Below are 16,949 nucleotides of genomic sequence, written 5' to 3' on the forward strand. Positions count from 1 at the left end.
GAGCCGGAACATCCGTGCTCAGGCCTCTGGGCCTGACATCCCACTGGGACATTGAACTCATGGGGGAGAAGTCAGGCAAAGCACGACAGGAGTTCAAATTCTCCATTCCTTTCTCAGCGAACACTCAGACTGCTTTCTTCGGCTAGAGCTGAGAGTCAGCACTAATAAATACCATTGATTCTCGTTACCCACAGTAGTTGTGTTTTGTTTTGTTTTAACCAGGCTCCACGCCCAACGTGAGGCTTGAACTCACAACCCCGAGATGAGGGGTCACAGCCTCTACGGACTGAGGCCGCCAGGAGCCCCGTTATGCACAGTGGTTCTGTTCTTCCCAGTCACAGCAAACACCCAACCAGCAAACACGGAACCGTCGCTCCTCGGGGAAATGCAAGGTTAGGTTTCTATGAGCCCCTGGTCACACCATGTTCATCAAGCAACCACGGATTCGCTGAACCCAGAACCACCAGCCCTCCGAATCATGCCGTACCGAAGCTTACCTGACACACAACATGGCCTTACTACACGTAGGAGCGCTGGCCACCACGTCAGCGCTTAGGGGTCATTCTAGTGCACTGAATCACCAGCGATCAGAAAACGTAGCAATACATAGAACGGCTTTACAGTAGGAGAGCTGAAACCAGGAGCCAGAATGTCCCCCCTTTTTAGCCTCAGCGGGGAAGGTAGGTGTCGGGTGACAAATTTTTCACTGCTCTGAGCATGTCTGCAAATAACTGAAAACACTGCCAGTACTGATTTGGGATAGTAAACACATTTAGTGAGAAAGTAGATTCACAAAGGCAGAATCTGCAAGTAACACAGATCAAGGGTACTTCCTGCCAAAGGCACTGTTAGGCCGCGGCCTTAGCTTACCTCCCTGTTCCAGCACCACCGTCCAGCGACCGACCCAGACACGGCTCGCCTGCGCGCCTCTCTCCGCCTCAATGCCTGTCCTTCCTCCCCGTTGGCTCATTGCTCTGTGGCCCTAGAAAAAAGCCAGTAACTTCCATACCTCGGTTAACCTAGCTATGAAACAGTTACAATAAACACTAATTAACTGTGAGGCTCGTCCCATGGGTAAAATTATGTGAAAAGATTAAGTGCCCCAAAATGTCATAGGTAGTAATTATATTACTAAGTATAAATTTTCAACTAGGCCTCTGAAGACTGCATTTGGCTACTTTCACCCTACCTGTAGATCCTCATTTTTCCATAATCCCTCAAGGCAAACTGCAAAACCGATCTGTTTGCCAGGCTCTACCGGGGATTCAGGAAGTCCCCCTTCTAACTAAACTTCTATGCTGGCTATTTCCCCAGCCGGAAGTGTCCCCCTCCTTCTCTGCTGATCGCAGGCTCTCAACACTTCGAAATAAACAAATATTGAACGTCGTATTTACATCTTCACTCCTTCCTTTAACCCTATACAATGACGGTGTAAGGAGAATTTTTTTAAAAGATTTTATTTATTTATTTATTTGACAGAGATCACAAGTAGGCAGAGAGAGAGTAAGGGAAGCAGGCTCCCTGCTCAGCAGGGATTGAGCTCCCTGTGGGGCTCAATCCCAGGACCCTGGGATCATGACCTGAGCTGAAGGCAGAGGCTTTAACCCACTGAGCCACCCAGGTGCCCCAAGAATAATAATTTTGAAAAAGATACAGACCAGCAAGGATAGATAATAGGAAAGGAAATGACGGGAGACTAGGCAGCAACAATTTTGGAAGATGGGTAAGTGGTAACTCATTTAAGGGGGTGGGGGGTCTGGAATTAACCTACAGAGGAGAGAGACTGAGAAACTGGTAAGAAGTGAGCCATGTCACACTATCTCTTCTATCCCAACAGAAGATAGTCACCTTTGAACCAGGGAGGCTCTGGACATGAGAACACCAAGACGCTATGAGGACAGCCATAAGGGGCCATATTTAAAAGAAATGGGTAAAACAGAGTGAGCAATGAGACCGTCACCCTTTCCCATGCTTATTTATACCTCCAAAGCAGATTATTGGAAAAGTCCTCTCGGCAAACTGATCAGCCAAAGAGAAAAGACCTTTAGATACTGACAAGGAGTCTTTAAGCACATGTCCAGGTCCCAACCTCCCCATCAGCTTCCAATCAGTTTTCTGGTTATCTCATTCTTGTGTTTGTACACCTGTTTGCAACTCTCACTTTAAACATGGATGTACAATCGGGGATCTCTGGACTTTGAAGGAAGCCAGAAAAATAGAGACTAAAACTGGCAGAACAAAGTAAATTAGATAAACAAAGCAGGTAAGCTAAGGGGGAAAAATTAATAATACTCATAGACCAGGGGCGCCTGGGTGGCTCAGTGGGTTAAGCCTCTGCCTTCGGCTCAGGTCATGATCTCAGGGTCCTGGGATCAATCCCTGCATCGAGCTCTCTGCTCAGCGGGGAGCCTGCTTCCCCCTTTCTCTCTCTGCCTGCCTCTCTGCCTACTTGTGATCTCTCTGTCAAATAAATAAAGAAAATCTTTAAAAAATATATTTTATTTGAGAGTGAGCAAGAGAGCACTAGCAGGGAGGGTGCCGTGTTGAGGCAGAGAGAGAAAAAGACTCCCCACTGACCAGGGAGTCCAATGTGGGACTTGATCCCAGGACCCTGGGTCAGGACCTGAACCAAAGGCAGATATTTAACCAACTGAGCCACCCAGGTGCATCAACCATTTGATGGTTTTCAAAACTACAGCTTTATTGGGGTGCCTAGCTGGCTCAGTTGGTAGAACATGCAATTCCTTACCTTGAGGTCATGAGTTCGAACCCCATGTTGGGGGGTAGAGTACACTTTAAAAAAAGTACAGGGGCACCTGGGTGACTCAGATGGTTGGGCATCTGCCTTTGGCTCAGGTCATGATCTCAGGGTCCTGGGATCAAGCCCCCCATTGGGCTCCCCGCTCGGCAGGGAGGCTGCTTCTCCCTCTCCCTCTCTCAAATGGATTAAAAAAAAAAAATCCTAAAAAAAATTAAAAGATAAAAGTTTAAAACAAAGTACAGATTTATTGAGACATAATTTATACTTCATAAAGTTCACCCTTATAGAGTGTACAGTTGGGTGGTTTCTGATCTGTTAATAAACAAGTTATCAACATTGTGCATTGATCACCACTAATTCCAGAACATTTTCATCACCCCCAAAAGAACCCCATATTCATTAGCAGCCATTCCCCATTCTTTTCTCCCCCTAGTCCCAGGCAACATGAACCTATTCTGTCTCTGCAGATTTGCCCATTATGGGCATTTCACATAAATGGAGTCACAAACGGTCTTTTGGATTTGGCTGCTTTCATTCAGCATGTTCTCAAGGTTCGCCCAAGTTGTAATTTGATGGGCTTTGACCTGCAGAGTGAGCAGGCCTTCTTCATCTGCATTTCTCAGAAAGGAGTCTTTACCTTTCATCCAACTCTCCAAGGTGTCCGGGACTCGACAAAGGGACAAGGATTCTGATGTAAGGGAGAACTGGAACACTAGTTTCAAAGTCCACCCCTTTGCAAACAAACACTTGCGAGGATGGATTTGCCCAAAGAACCCACCTTTTTGCTGAAAGGTGGGGGCAGCTGAGAGGAGCACAGGGGTTGTAGCCTTGCCAAAGAACCACCAAGGAAGAGGCTTCAGGACCTCTCAAAGGAAACAGTGGATGACCGTCACCAGAGAGGCACCCTGGCTTCTAAACATTCTGGGGCCACAAAGCAGCTTACATGCAAAACCAGTAGAGACTGGGGCAGCAGCCTCGGCCACTTCCGTGGAGCAGATACCCTACTGAACAAGAGAGAAGCCAGAGAGGGGGGAAGAAAACCCAGAGCTATGCAAGACAAGCCGACCTGTTGCTCAGAAAAGGATATAAATTTGTCCTCAAAAATCTCCTCTCGTTTCTAGTCTTTTTTTCCCCTTACGATTCTCCAGAATTTTTTTTTTTTTTTAAATCGCAGCCTAGTCTGAGCTTTCTGTACCTCTAAGCCTGCTCTGGCACTCTCGAAACTGAAAACGCCAGCCCTGCCACTGAGAACAGTGTAAAGAAACAGCATGATTCATTTTTAAAAATAAAAGTTCTGGAGCAAACAAAGTAAAATGAGAAGATTCAACAGAATTGAGTAGTGGGTACACAGGTGTTTCCCCTATTTTCTGTAGGATATAAAGATTTCGTTTCAGAACCACCTAGGAAGAAATGAAACAGACATGTAACATTCACTCAGCCAAGTTTATTAAATTTATTGTGTGCTCAGCACTGTGCTAGGCAGTAACATGAGAAAAACTATAAAACAAGTTATCAACAAGGGAAAAATATACTCTGCACTATAATAATTTGCTATTTCCATGTTGCTTTCCAAAGAGTTCTTACACCTCTTTTTCCATGTTGCCCTAAAAGCTTCTAGTTCTGTCAAATAATGTGCCACTATCACCAGACCCTGAAGACCCAACGGTGGGACAGGAAGAGCGGGGCTGGTCAATGGGGTCCCATGGTGGGGGTTTGTGAGGACAGGTTGCGGGCTCAGGGCACTCACAGTGAATCAGAGGGAGGCCAGACGCGGGGAAGCCACAGAGAAGGCCCTGGGGTCCTCCTTAACCCCCTACCCAGGAGATGTGCTTAAAGTGCCAACACCGTAAGAAAAAGATGCATAGCTACGTGCTGCTGGGGGTGCCACTGGACTTCCTGCCTCCCTCTTTTCCTCCTGACTTGTGCTAACACTGGGCCCTGGCACTGCCAGGCTTAGGTCAGTGGAGAAGTCCAGTGCCCCAGTGGAGAAATGCAGAAGGTCCAAAGTATAACGTACAATGCCCAAGAGGAGATGGAGACAAGAGAATGGCACAGAGGTATGCAGCAAGATTTGTGCTTGGCCCCTGCCCCTGGGCCAGGGGTTGGTTCCCGTGCAAAGGGCAGTTTGGTTCGATATAGCTATCAGGGTCCTAAATTTTCCCTGAGGGAACAAAGCTGCACAGCATGGGGAGGAAACTAAAGACATGCAGGGCCCTCCCTGCCCCCCACCGGGAATGCCCCGTGCCTGCTGTACAAAGTGCTACGACTACTGGTGTGTGGCCCAGGGCAGGCCCAGGCCGGCAGGGCCAGACCACACTCAGAGGCCAGACAACCGCACACACACCCGCACAAAGAGCTCCAGCTGCCGGGGTGCACGCGCCCGAAGGCCCCCCTACCTGAGGTAGAACAAGGGGCTGAGGTCCAGATGGTGGCTCTGCCAGGACACCTGTGCCCCTGAGGGTCAGATCCCAGTGACAAACGTCATGTGGATGACACAGAGGGTGCCTCAACCAGGAGGGCAAGCCAAAGCAGCAGGGGCAAGACCTCTTCCCAGTGGCAACAGGGCCAGGCAGAGGTGGCCGTGGGGGGGGAGGTGCCCAGGAGCCAAGAAGGTACCTCCCATCTCGCCCCGCTCAGAGCCAGATCTCATCACTGCTCACACTGGACACTCGATAGATATAGCCCAGCATGGGGAGCCGGATGAAACCTGCAGGGGCAAAGATGCCCGTGAGATGCAGTGAGCCTCACCGCCTGGAAGCTGCCCATGGAGACTCAGAGGCCTCTGGCAGAAGCACCAGAGCTGGGGGGTGAGGGCGCGCCCATGTCCCAGTACCTCGGCTGGTGAGGAGGCCTCCAGGCTCTGGGTCCAGCAGCTCCGGCCGGCTGTTATTCGGAGCCATCTGCCGGTCGACTGGCTTCCCTGCTGGGTGACACAGGGCAGGTGCCCAGGATGAGGAGTGTGCCTGATAGGGCCTAACCTCTCAAGTACCAGGATCTCTCTTTGCCTCAGAAGCACCTCTGAAGGTAAAGTTGGGGCAGACAGAGGGTGTACCTCTGGAATCCGGAGTGAGGTCATTGAGCTGAAGGTTGGACGGGAGGGACATGTTCTCCCGTGGCAGCCGCACGTTGTTGAGTTTCAGGTTGTTGGAGTCACTACAGGGCAGACAGAGCCTAGGATGTGCCCTGGCTCCAGCAGGCCCAGATTCCTGCTTTGGGGCCCCTTCCAGAACTAGGGAGACCCGCAGTTTCCGGCTGTCCCCATGCTGCATCTCAGGTCGGCCCATCCAGCCAGCCCCAGGAAGTTACCTAGAGATCAGGGATGGGCGCCGGGAGGGGCCTAGGGAGAAAAAAACCACACACTTTCTTAGGGAGCCCACCCACTCTGGGCTCTGCCCCTCTGCCCTTTCAGACCCAGGACCCTCAGGCAAGGGATCTCTCCGATGCCCGGCTCTAGCTCTGGGAAAGACTGGGTCCCCAGTGCCCAGGCCTGCTCTGAGTTGCATCGGGTTTTCCCCGTGGACATGCCCAGGAAGACCCGTTCTGCCACTCGTCAGAGATGACCTGTCCTGGCAAGCCCCACGTGCTGCCCTTGCTGCTTCTCCCTGTCCTTCTCCCTGCTCCTCAGCCACCCTCGCCCCCCACCCCACTGCTTTGGCCCTACCTTTGGTCTTCTTCTCTTTCCTGCAGACCAGGCAGGCCACCAAGGTGCTGAACCCCACCAGGGTGCCCAGTGCAAGCCCTCCAGCCACAACGATGCCTAGCAGTGGCACTTCCACTCGGGTGGCCAGAAGCCCTGCAAGGTGTTCTCAGGTTAGGTTCCAAGTGGGCAGGGGCCCCCACCTCGGAGATGCCACAGGTACCATTCTGTCCTTGCCCAAGGTGGTCAGCACAGCTCATTCACAAGACTCACCCAAAGGGCAACAGTCTTCTCATTTCTGTACTGTGATCCTGCCCCCACCCGAGGCTGTGTTGGGCCAGTTGCTGGCAATGCTCACCGGGGGCCGGAAGCGAGGCGCTGGTGACACCCACGTCATTGGTGGCCACCACAGAGAGGTTGTGGGCCAGGCTTCGGAGCTGCAGCTGCACAGTGTGGTTGGTGAGCCAAGGGTAGTTCTGGGCATCCAGCACCAGGAAGTCGGAAGTGTTGACAGTCACCGGCCCATCCTGGTCGATCCAGGTCACATTGGCAGGTGGGTTGGCACGCACCAGAGCAAAAAGGACAACCAGGAGGCCTGGACCCTGAGCTTCCTGGTACTTGGCCCCGACCTGGGCAATCTCTGGTTTAACTGGTGCAAAGCAGAAGTCAATATACTCACTCTCACCACAGCCCTCAGACTCCTTGCCCTTTCTTCCCAAACCCAGAAGGGAGCCAGGAGCTTGGGCCTCTTCTCAACGGGGCATTGGAAACAGGATGGCTGGGTCTCCCTGACAGGCAGCATTTCACAGTGATTAACAGTAAAATCACTAAAACCGAAATATCTGGATTTGAATCCTGGCACTGCTTACTAGCTGTAGGACTGCAGACATAATACTTAACCAATCTGTGGCTCAGTTTTCTCACTTGTAAAATGGGGTTAACCATAATAACTACCTCACAGGAATATCCTGAGGATAATGTGAGTTAATATTTGCAAAGTGCTTAAGTGTTTGTTAAGGGGTGTATCAGACCACCTGCCTGGTGGCTGCTGGGGGTCTTCGGGCAGGGAACCTCTGTCCCTGCCCACCTCAGGGGCACTCACATTGCACATTGAGGATGACGGAGGCATTGGCTGACCGGCCACTGCTGGCGTCCTGCAAGGAGCAATTAAGCTCATGCTGGGCCCTCTGCGCAGTAACCGTGAAGGTGCTGGTGCCTCCGGAGAAGGCCTCCCCGCCCGCGCTCAGCAGTCTCGACGTGCTGGCCTCCTGCAGCTGTCCATCCAGGTACCAGGCCAATCGAGGGGTTCCAGGCGCCCCTGCCACCCGGCAGGTGAAGGCGTGCTGCTCGTTCTCCCGAAGTGCCAGCTCCGCCCGGGTCTGACCATCAATTTCTGGTGCCAATTCCCCCCAACCTGGAACACAGCAGGGGGTTCTGGGGAGAGCTGGGGGACGAGTGGAACTGGTCTGTGACCAGCATGACATCCTGTTACGGAGGGGCAGCTGACCAAGAGCCGGAGCACCTAGGTTTGCTCACGAGGAACTGGCTGGGCCGTGGGTGGGTGGGTGAGGGGAACCCAGCTCTGGTGCTCTGGGGTCTGAAGTAGGTACCCAAACCCAAGGTGAGGGGAGAGAGAGTGGCTTGCCCCCAGAAGGGCTTCACCAAGGGGTGAACGGGGGTGTACCTGAGCTCAGAAGGGCTGGCAGGAGCAGTAGCGTGTGCGGGAGGGCAGCTGGGCCCGGGGATAGTGCCATGGTCCCTCAGGCCTAGGCCCCAGGCTGCCGAGACAAGGGGGTGGGCCTCGATGTGAGCCTGGTGACAGCAGACAGGCTCGGGGATTCCTCTAGGAATTTACTCTCCAGAAAAAAAAAGAAAAAAAAAAAAGTGCACCAACACACAGATAGAGACTGACCCGTAGTGGCGAAGCCAAGGACGCCCAGGCTAAGGCCGGAGCCCAGCCAGCACACACCGACGGGCGCAGAGCCGGGCGCCGTCTCCGGGGGGCAAACAGGCTCCGGCCCGCAGGCGCAGAGACCGCGCGCCGCCGCGCAGCCCGCACCGGGCCCGACACTCGCACGCACACACGCAGACTCGCGGCGCGACGCCCCTCCCCCAAAGGGACCGTCTTCCCGGCTCGTCCCTCCCTCGCCCCTTCCCCCTGCCATCCTGCAGCCCCACGCCCGCTCTCCACCCTCCCGGGATTAGGCGCCAGCAGGCCGGAGCAGCGGGGGTCCGGGCGGGGGGGTGTTGGGGGGAAGCGTGCGGCAGCCCCGCCCCCAGCGCGCCTCACCTGAAGCCCGCCCCGCGCTCAGCACGAGCGACTGCTCAGGTCTGCGGGGCGCTGCGGTCCGCGGCGGGACCGGGCGGTGCCAGGCGGAGCCAATCAACGCCCGAGCCCGGCTGGCCAGCCCCGCCCCCACAGGCACCGCCCCGCCCCCGCCCTCGCCCACTGTTCGGACCGCGGCTGACCGCGGAGTGCCCTGCTGCTGGGGGGCGGGCGGATGGACGCAGACACGAGCGAGAGTCGGGGAAAGCAAGTAGGTTTATTGGTGCGGCTCAGCGGCCGTTGCAGGGCCCGCGCAGCTGCCTCATCACGTCGGCCAGCATGCGGTTGCACAGCGCGGCGTAGGGGTTGAGCAGCACCAGCTGGCGCCGCGCGAACGAGCTGCCCAGCCGCGCCGCCCGCTCGAAGTCCCTGCGGGCGTCGTCGTCCCGACCCTGCAGCCGCGCCAGGAGCCCGCGCTGCACGAAGCCCTGGCGTGCGGCGCGGCCGCGGCCGCCGCTCAGCGTCACGGCGCGCTCCAGGTCCTCCAGGGCGCCTGCGGGACAGACGGGCGGGAGAGTCAGAACGGCGGCCCCGGGGCTCGGCCACCTCCAGCCCTCCGGCTCTTGCTCCTCAGTATCCTTGCTCCCATCGCAGCGATGCGGACTGCAGAAGGTGGCAAGACTTGCCCTGGGCTGCACAGTCTGTCTATAGTGGCAGAGCTGGGACTGAAGTCCCTACTACCTTTCACCACGCAATACACCAAAACACGACTGGTGCTGGGACGGTTCTGAGTGGTCACTGGGTTCATGAATCTGGCCCATGGTCCCGCAGTAGCAGGCAGTGTACTCCACTCGTATGCTGTTGAGCATCTACCCTGTGCCAGGTGACTGACTCTGAATCTCAGAGTCTAAAAAAACGATAATGTGCTGATAATCATTTCTTACAAATACAATAAAATTCATTTCTTTTCCTTTTGAAGGCGTTTCTCTCCTCTCATTCATTGTATGCCTTAAACCTGTTCTCCTTTTTTTTTTTTTTTAAGATTTTATTTATTTATTTGACAGAGATCACAAGTAGGCAGAGAGGGAGGCAGAGAGAGAAGGGGAAGCTGACTCCCCGCTAAGCAGAGAGTCCGATGCGGGGCTCGATCCCAGGACGCAGGGATCATGACCTGAGCCGAAGGCAGAAGCCTTAACCCACTGAGCCACCCAGGTGCCCAGCTTGTTCTCCTTCTGACTGCCTTTCCTCATTCATCATCTCCACGATCTTCATTATATTGTATCCAAATTTAGTATTCGGTATTTCATTAAAGGAGCCAGAGTTGGCCCTGGACATGGACAATTTTATGTTTATCATTCTCATAAAACACTTGGTTTTGGCATTAGAACTCTGAACTCGACCTCAGGCAGCCAGCTGGTGTGTGTGTAGCTTAGAGCCCAGCAGCGGTTCTGGGCTCTGCCTCAGTTCACTCATGCTCTCCTGTTGGAATTGCTGTCGGGGCTCTGGAGGAACTCCAGCATCATCCTACAGAGACGCCCATCTCTGTCCTGTCTCTGTGTATTTTAAGCCCAGAACCCAGCAGGGGCTGTGCTCCCCAGGCCACCCAGATGGTTAAGAAGCTCTCTGATGGCAGTGTTTCTGGGGTTCCCTCTGAGGAGCTGGTCTGGAGGAATCGAAAACTCTTTGCAGGCAGTATCAATCACCTCTGTTCCTCTCTTGGGTTTTGTCTGCAGACTGTCCTTGGCTGCTCTTAGAGCCTAGCCTCGCCCTGCCCTCACAGCCAGGGAACAAAGCTTGGAAAGGGGGGTCTTTGATTCCCCGCTATTCCCAGAGTGGAGTCCACAGCCCCTAGGCTGGCATTCCTTCACAGCATTGTCGCCAGCATGGTCTTATCTCATTGTCCCCACTCCAGGGTAACCCAAGAGTAGCAAGTTTGATCCAGTTGCCCCCCAGTTAGAATCCTTTAATGATTCCCCATGTTTTCAAGGCACAGGGCAACCTCTGCCTAACATTCCAGGTTCTTCACCATCAGGTCCCTATTCACTTCTGCAGGCTCTACTCTACCCTTCACCCCTCCCTGTTCCAGCCAGCCTGGAGATCTGAAGTTTCCTGTACCTTTTCAATGGTCTGACTCCATGACTCTTGGTCTCTCTACAGGCTATGCCTTCTCCCACTCTGTCCCCTCCATCCAGCTACCTCCTACTCATCCTTTCAAACTCACCCCTTGGGGTGCCTGGGTGTCTCAGTTAAGTCTCTGCCTTTGGCTCAGGTCCTGATCCGGGGGTCTAGCCCCCCATCAGGCTCCCTGCTCTGCAGGAAGTCTGCTTCTCCGTCTCCCTCTGCCCCTCCCTGTGCTCTCTCTCACTCAAATAAAATAAAATCTTTTTAAAAAATGAAAAATATGGGGCGCCTGGATGTCTCTGTGGGTTAAAGCCTCTGCCTTCGGCTCAGGTCATGATCTCAGGGTCCTGGGATCGAGCCCCACATCGGGCTCTCTGCTCAGCGGGGAGTCTGCTTCCCCCTGCCCCTCGCCTGCCTCTCTGCCTACTTATGATCTCTGTCTGTCAAATAAATAAAATAAAATCTTAAAAAAATAAAATCTTAAAAAAAAATGAAAAATATGGGGCGCCTGGATGGCTCAGTCGTTAAGCATCTGACTTCGGCTCAGGCCATGATCCCAGAGTCCTGGGATTGAGTCTGACAACAGGCTCCCTGCTCGGTGGGAGGACTGCTTCTCACTCTCCCACTCCCCCTGCTTGTGTTCCCTCCCTCGCTGTGTCTCTCTCTGTCAAATAAATAAACAAATAAAATCTTTAAAAAGTTAAAAATAAAATAAAACTCACCCCTCTGGGGCAGATACCATGCTGAACCCTCTCAACTTATTAGACACATAATCAGAGTTATGTGTCTGTCCCACGGCCCTGGATTGTGAGCTTCCTGAGAAGTGGTATCACAGGGCAGTCAGAGAACAGACTGGAGCCCTGCCCCCTGGGGTTCAAATCCCAGCCCTGCTCCAGTTTCTTCGTCTGTAAAATGGAGGTTACAAAAGCACACACCTTTTGGGGTGGTAGTGAGAATCAACTGAGTTACTATAGCTTATGTGGAAAGTGCTGGATGCCTTGCACATAGTACTTGGTCTAAGCAGTCCGTCTTGTATCCTTCTCAGTGCCTTGTCCACTGCTAACAATAGTAAACTCTCATTAAATGTTTGTTAAATAAACGAATGGAATTCAAGCTCTTCTGACTTTCACAATTGCCCCAAGAGATTAGCAGGGCCCATAAGGCGTCTCTTATAAGTAAGAATATAGGTTCCGGAACAGTTTAGGGATTCCCCAGCCCCACAAGGACTTCTGCTCTGGTCTGTGGACTGCAGGGCCCCCCTGCAGAAGCCCTGGGCCATCTCCCCTCACCTGCCACATCTCCTTGGAGGCGGCGGGCCTGGGCCCGGTTGTTGTAGGCAGAGGCCCTCTCTGGCAGCAGGCTGATGGCTTGGCCAAACCTCTCCAGGGCTGTGCTGAGGTCGCCACCCTCCGCAGCCATCACCCCCTGCAGCTCCAGGGCCTTGGACTGCTCCAACTGTGCTGGTGGGAAAACTCCATCTGGGTGGGGGAGGGAGGCAGGAGGGACAGGTAGGCGGTGGAGAGCAAGAAGCCAAAACCCTTTGGGCTTTAGAAAGCTGAGGACCGAGCTGGAGCCAAGAAGGGCTGGGATGTCAGTCCCAGCAGGAGTCGGACTCAGTGTCGTGGGCAGGGGGAGCTGAGGTCACCAAGGCTGAGAGCTAGCACTAAGTTCCAAAGGAACCTGGGAAAGAGACTTTGCTCGGCTCCTTGCCAAGAGAATGAAGCCCAAACTCAGCCCATGGTTAAATGACTTACTCAAGGTCACACAGCTCCTAAATGCACAGCTTGGATTTGAACCCAGGTCTCCCTGGCTCCTTAGCCTGGCCCCATTTTGTTCTACTATACTGCCTCCAACCGGAAGACCACCAAGCCATACTCGGGTCAGGAAAATCATGTCCGACATATCCCTCAGCTTTTCAGACTGAAGTTTCCTTAAGACCTAGGCTTCCCTCCTTTAGAAACAAGGGTCATTAAAAACTCCTGATGGGGGTGGGGGGAGGGCGCCTGGCTGGCTCAGTCGGTAGAGCATGTAACTCTTGATCTCAGGGTCATGAGTTCAAGCCCCATGTTGGGCATAGAGCCTACTTAAAACAAAAACAAAAACCCCCCAAAACTCCTGGTGGGGATATAAGGCCCCATTAGAGACTGAAGGAAGTGTCGGGGAGTGGATTCACTCTGTGGAGGGATTAGGTCCGGGCTGGGCTTGCTTAGGCTCTTCATACTTAGGTCGGAACCATTCAACTGAGCCACCCCTGCCCTTCCATTCTGTGTGGAGTGAAATGCCCTGTTAAGACAAAGGTGTGAGTTAAGCATCCCTCCACCCTCTCCCACAGCACAGCTGAGCTTGGATTAAGGGGGGAGTTAAATGGTGAGGTTAAGTTCAGAGATATAAGGGCTGAAGGACAAACCTCGACTTGCTCCTTTTGGCAGAGTAACTCTTGCCAAGCCTCCACCAGTGCACTACGGGTCAGCAGACCTCTCGCACTCTAGCCTCAATCACCATCCAGGGTCATGGAACAAGGGGGCCTTGTGGGACCACCATCCTCTGCCACCCCCGAGGCCAGCCAGTGTGGAGTGCTGTAGTCCAAGGTCAAACTCACCTTCATCTACTTCCTCCTCCACCTCCTCTCCCACATCCAACCCAGTAAGGTCTCCAAATGGGGTGTCAGGGTTGAAGATAGCCTGCAACACTGCCTGGTCATTTGGAGTCCCCATGGTGCTCAACTCCCAAATCCCAGAAGGTGAATCAGGCTAGAGGAGGGAGGAAGAAGGGGTTGGGGCTGAGCCTGGTGGCCAGTTATCTGGAGGGCAGAGGTTCTGTTTGAGGTCCATCCTCTGTGAGGAGTGTCTTCCATTCCTTGGCTGTAGTGCAAACCCAACCTCATTTGGCTCAGGGTTAGCAACCCTGGCTTGGCAGAATATTCACAAATAGTCCTCAACTGCCTTCCCACCCCCACCCCAGTGTTAGATGGGACAGAGTAAATGAATCCAATTTCTGCCTCAAGGTGGAGTGAAGCAGAGAGGGTGGTGTTCAGGTTCTCTCTTTAACATATTCCTGGATGAAATCAGTCGGAGGCCTCTTGATGGCCCACAGGATAATAAAAGGGGGAATATGTGGGAGGTGAAGCTGTTTGTCCTCCTGACCCCTTCCTCATTTCCAGGATTAATTAGGTCTTGAACACAAACCAGTGATGAGCAGGGGAAGAAGACCCAGTTGGGAGAGTCATTGTGGGGTGGACCGGGGAGGTGAGGCAGAGTCAGTGTGGGGTGGGCCGGGGAGGAGAGGCAGAGTGGTTTAATGATTTCACCTTCAAAGAGAGGGCGGTGGCTAGTGCTGGGCAATCAGGCCACAGGCCACTGGCGGCTGCTCCCCCCGCCCTACCCCTTTCTCCACCCCACCCAAAGCCAAAAGAAAGCTTGATGGTGTGCAGCAATAAACTTGACATGTTTATTAATTAAACTATCACTTAAATAAAAAAAAGTGCATAGAAAATAAACATGTTTAAAAACTCCTTTTTTTTTTACAACTATGTACACTTTTTACTTTTACATTCAGTCTTTCGTAGAGAGCTTTCAGCATTATTATTTTTTGAACTATTAAAGTATTTTCCTTCATCCCTGTCACAGGGAGTTAACACTGATGGACTTTAGACACATTTTTTCCTTTTTTTTTTTTTCTCTTTTTCTCTAACCAGAAGCTTGGAAGAACACAAGGAAAAAAACCAAAAGATCTGTTATACATGATAAAGTTGTCAAGAAATGTCTTATTTCTAGAAAAGAAGCTTGTCATCTGTTGAGCTTTTGAAACAATTATTCAACTACCTGTATTTACTAAAGAGACTGTTAAAAGTTCAATAAAAGAAACACCACAAGTCTATTTTCTTGGTTGAAAGACAGAACTAGAGTACCTCAGAACAAGATACCAGGAAAGCACAGAACACAATTTTCCCCTAAATGCAGGTGGTAACCCCAACATTCATAACCAAAAATAGAGAAACAAGGAGTACAGGTACTGACTGGCAACATTCATGGGCAGAAAAAATCCGGGTGACACCACTTCCGCGTTCCTCTCTGACCCTGGGAATGGACCGCGTTACCGTCCCTTGCGGTTTGGGTCCCCCCCCAATTTCGGAGGATCCGAGGAGCGCCAGACTGATGTTTTCCTGCCACGACTAGCAACTGTAACACAATCCTTATCTATAGTGTTAAGAGAATTAAAAGCCATGGACTGAACTAGGCTTTGTTACATGGTGCATTACTATATTAGTTCCTATATATATCATATTTATATTTATTTGAAAACCAAAACAAAAAAGTTGCAAGTTTTCAGAGTGTGAGACTTGACTGGTATTCATGATTCGGCACAAAACCATCTGCTCAATAACCTTGTATTGCTTTAAAATGAAGGAAATGAAACATAAAATTACACCCAGCCCTTTGCAATGACCCGCTTTTCCTTTAAAAAGAAGAAAAAACAACAAAAAAAGAAACACCCAAACTTGATTTCTAGTTTAAAAAAAAAATCCCAAATCAAACTTAAGAGTTAACATCTGATAAGGTTTTGACCTTTAGTATTTTCAGATATTTGATTGAATGTCAGTCCTTTAGAAAGATACATTCATTAAAATATTTTTTTTGTTTTTTTTTGTTTTTTTTGGCTTTTTTTTGTTTTTTGTTTTTTTTTTTCCTTAATGTTGTTGTTGTATATTTTAAATCAAGGGAGCTGCATGGTGCTCACTGCATTGGCCGGGGGTGCTGACAGAGGCAAGCGGGGTGGCAGACTGTATCCCGGCAAAGGAGTCTGGTTGAAAACTTCTAGAGTATAGCTGCCAGGGCTTCCCCCTTAATTCTGGTGATTGGTCTAAAAACCGGAAGGGCTGTGCTGGAGGTGGTGGACGGTAACAGAGGGAGCCAAGGGACCAAGTTCCGGCCGTAGGGTCAGCGCCATGCAGCTGTTCTGGCTACACAGTTGTCACTGGCCACCAGGAAATGCGGCCACAACAGGTTCTAGCAGCAAAGCTCTCCAGGAGCTGGCTCGCTCACGGAGAACTGACCAGGCTTGCAGCTGGGACTCCTTAGGGATTCGGGATGCCCCTTGGGGGATTCCTGGGAATGACCCACCACAGTTCCTCGGTCTGCACTTATGTGCGGAGATTCCCTTGGTCACTTTCAAAACAAACTCAGGTGTTTTGGAGACAGATATGCCGGTTTGTTTTTTTTGTTTTTTTTTGCCTTCTTTCCCTCTGGTAGGGAAACCTTAGCTTATTCCCCAAGTTGCTGGCAGGTATGCTGAATTTTGGCAATGGACTCAAGGCTGAGCTAAAAGAGGAATTACTCATTTCTATGGTTGACAGGGAGTGAAAAGGCAAGGCAAACCATCTGCAGCTGGCAAGAGAAGGAGAGATGTGGGTCCCTCCCCTGGCCTCAGGGTTCGGGATTGGTAGAAAGAGAATGAGGAGGGGGCTCACAGTACAGCATGGCCTAGCAGGGCAGTAACTAGGTCTATTTAGCTGAGTTTCCCCCACCCCGACTGGCCTTTGGGTCTTTCTCAAGGTGAATTCATGACCCATCAGTGCATTAATCATTTCAGTAACAAATGCAGCTTAAGGTTTTTTTCTTTAAAAAAAAAAAAAAAGGAATAAAAGGATTTACAAAAAAACCTCACACAGTGCAATAATAAAGGAAACCAGACACTAGTGGAACCCCTGGGGCCACTGTATCTTGTTCACGGGCAAAGGAGGAAGGGAGTCGAGGTCTGGGTAGAGTGTTTTTCCCCAGTCCCCTGCTGGCACTTCTCCATGATGACAAGGAAGTCTCTGCCATCCTGGCCACAGTGCTGGGCTCCCTGCATGACAGCGAAAACAGTGACAATGTTCCAGCAAAGCCACCAGACACAGTTCTTAAGGTCACGGAAGAACAGGAAGCCCAGGGTGGAAGGCACAGCAGAGCCATGAGTCCTGGGGCAGAGAGCGCAGGGCTGAGTCGTATTGCTTTGCTAGACTTCCATAGGAATGGGCTTCTTGTGGGAGAAAAGGGCGCCCTGCCCTCTACTGGACTGCACTGCTCTGAAACCCAGTGGCCGACAGAGGCAGAGAAGAATCTGCGTTATCGTGAGTGGTCAGACTGTGCTTCAGTTTCAACGGGCTGCCCCACGAGAGGGCACGG

At 52.0% G+C, this 16,949-nt stretch overlaps 2 protein-coding genes across 5 annotated transcripts; both read right to left on the reverse strand.

The window, feature by feature from the left end:
* Nucleotides 1–896: 896 nt before the first annotated feature.
* On the reverse strand, nucleotides 897–8,731 carry TMEM25 (transmembrane protein 25). Of its 4 annotated transcripts, none has more exons than XM_080815567.1 (9): nucleotides 8,689–8,731; nucleotides 8,083–8,176; nucleotides 7,501–7,812; nucleotides 6,757–7,047; nucleotides 6,423–6,554; nucleotides 6,068–6,098; nucleotides 5,814–5,914; nucleotides 5,595–5,684; nucleotides 4,191–5,468 (listed from the first exon to the last, which is right to left on the reverse strand). In XM_080815567.1, exons 2-9 carry the CDS (start codon nucleotides 8,150–8,152, stop codon nucleotides 5,395–5,397), a joined length of 1,101 nt encoding a protein of 366 aa, XP_080671693.1. In that variant the 5' UTR covers nucleotides 8,153–8,176; nucleotides 8,689–8,731; the 3' UTR covers nucleotides 4,191–5,394. The 4 variants fall into 4 exon arrangements, with proteins under 4 accessions (XP_080671696.1, XP_080671693.1, XP_080671694.1 ...); XM_080815568.1 differs by having other exon boundaries at nucleotides 5,595–5,681; nucleotides 8,689–8,720; XM_080815570.1 differs by lacking the exons at nucleotides 4,191–5,468; nucleotides 8,689–8,731 and adding an exon at nucleotides 897–982 and having other exon boundaries at nucleotides 8,083–8,276.
* Nucleotides 8,732–8,922: 191 nt separating this feature from the next.
* TTC36 (tetratricopeptide repeat domain 36) lies at nucleotides 8,923–13,623 on the reverse strand. Its single transcript, XM_080815253.1, has 3 exons — nucleotides 13,385–13,623; nucleotides 12,075–12,263; nucleotides 8,923–9,217 (listed from the first exon to the last, which is right to left on the reverse strand). The coding sequence occupies exons 1-3, from the start codon at nucleotides 13,497–13,499 to the stop codon at nucleotides 8,955–8,957; spliced, it is 567 nt and encodes a 188-aa protein (XP_080671379.1). The 5' UTR covers nucleotides 13,500–13,623; the 3' UTR covers nucleotides 8,923–8,954.
* Between the last annotated feature and the right edge of the window lie 3,326 nt (nucleotides 13,624–16,949).

This window comes from Martes martes (genome assembly GCF_963455335.1).
Source record: "Martes martes genome assembly, chromosome: 10".
Classification (NCBI taxonomy): domain Eukaryota; kingdom Metazoa; phylum Chordata; class Mammalia; order Carnivora; family Mustelidae; genus Martes; species Martes martes.

What these genes read in the sequence shown, in the direction of transcription:
- TMEM25 (XM_080815567.1), bottom strand. Translation starts at nt 8,152, where the DNA reads ATGGCACTATCCCCGGGCCCAGCTGCCCTCCCGCACACGCTACTGCTC. An exon ending in GCCAGCCCTTCTGAGCTCAG is followed by an intron (nt 7,813 to 8,082) that starts GTACACCCCCGT and finishes GCTGTGTTCCAG; the next exon opens with GTTGGGGGGAATTGGCACCA. An exon ending in CCTCACTCCGGATTCCAGAG is followed by an intron (nt 5,685 to 5,813) that starts GTACACCCTCTG and finishes TGTGTCACCCAG; the next exon opens with CAGGGAAGCCAGTCGACCGG.
- TTC36 (XM_080815253.1), bottom strand. Translation starts at nt 13,499, where the DNA reads ATGGGGACTCCAAATGACCAGGCAGTGTTGCAGGCTATCTTCAACCCT. An exon ending in GGAGGAGGAAGTAGATGAAG is followed by an intron (nt 12,264 to 13,384) that starts GTGAGTTTGACC and finishes TCCCCCACCCAG; the next exon opens with ATGGAGTTTTCCCACCAGCA. An exon ending in CCTCCAAGGAGATGTGGCAG is followed by an intron (nt 9,218 to 12,074) that starts GTGAGGGGAGAT and finishes TCTGTCCCGCAG; the next exon opens with GCGCCCTGGAGGACCTGGAG.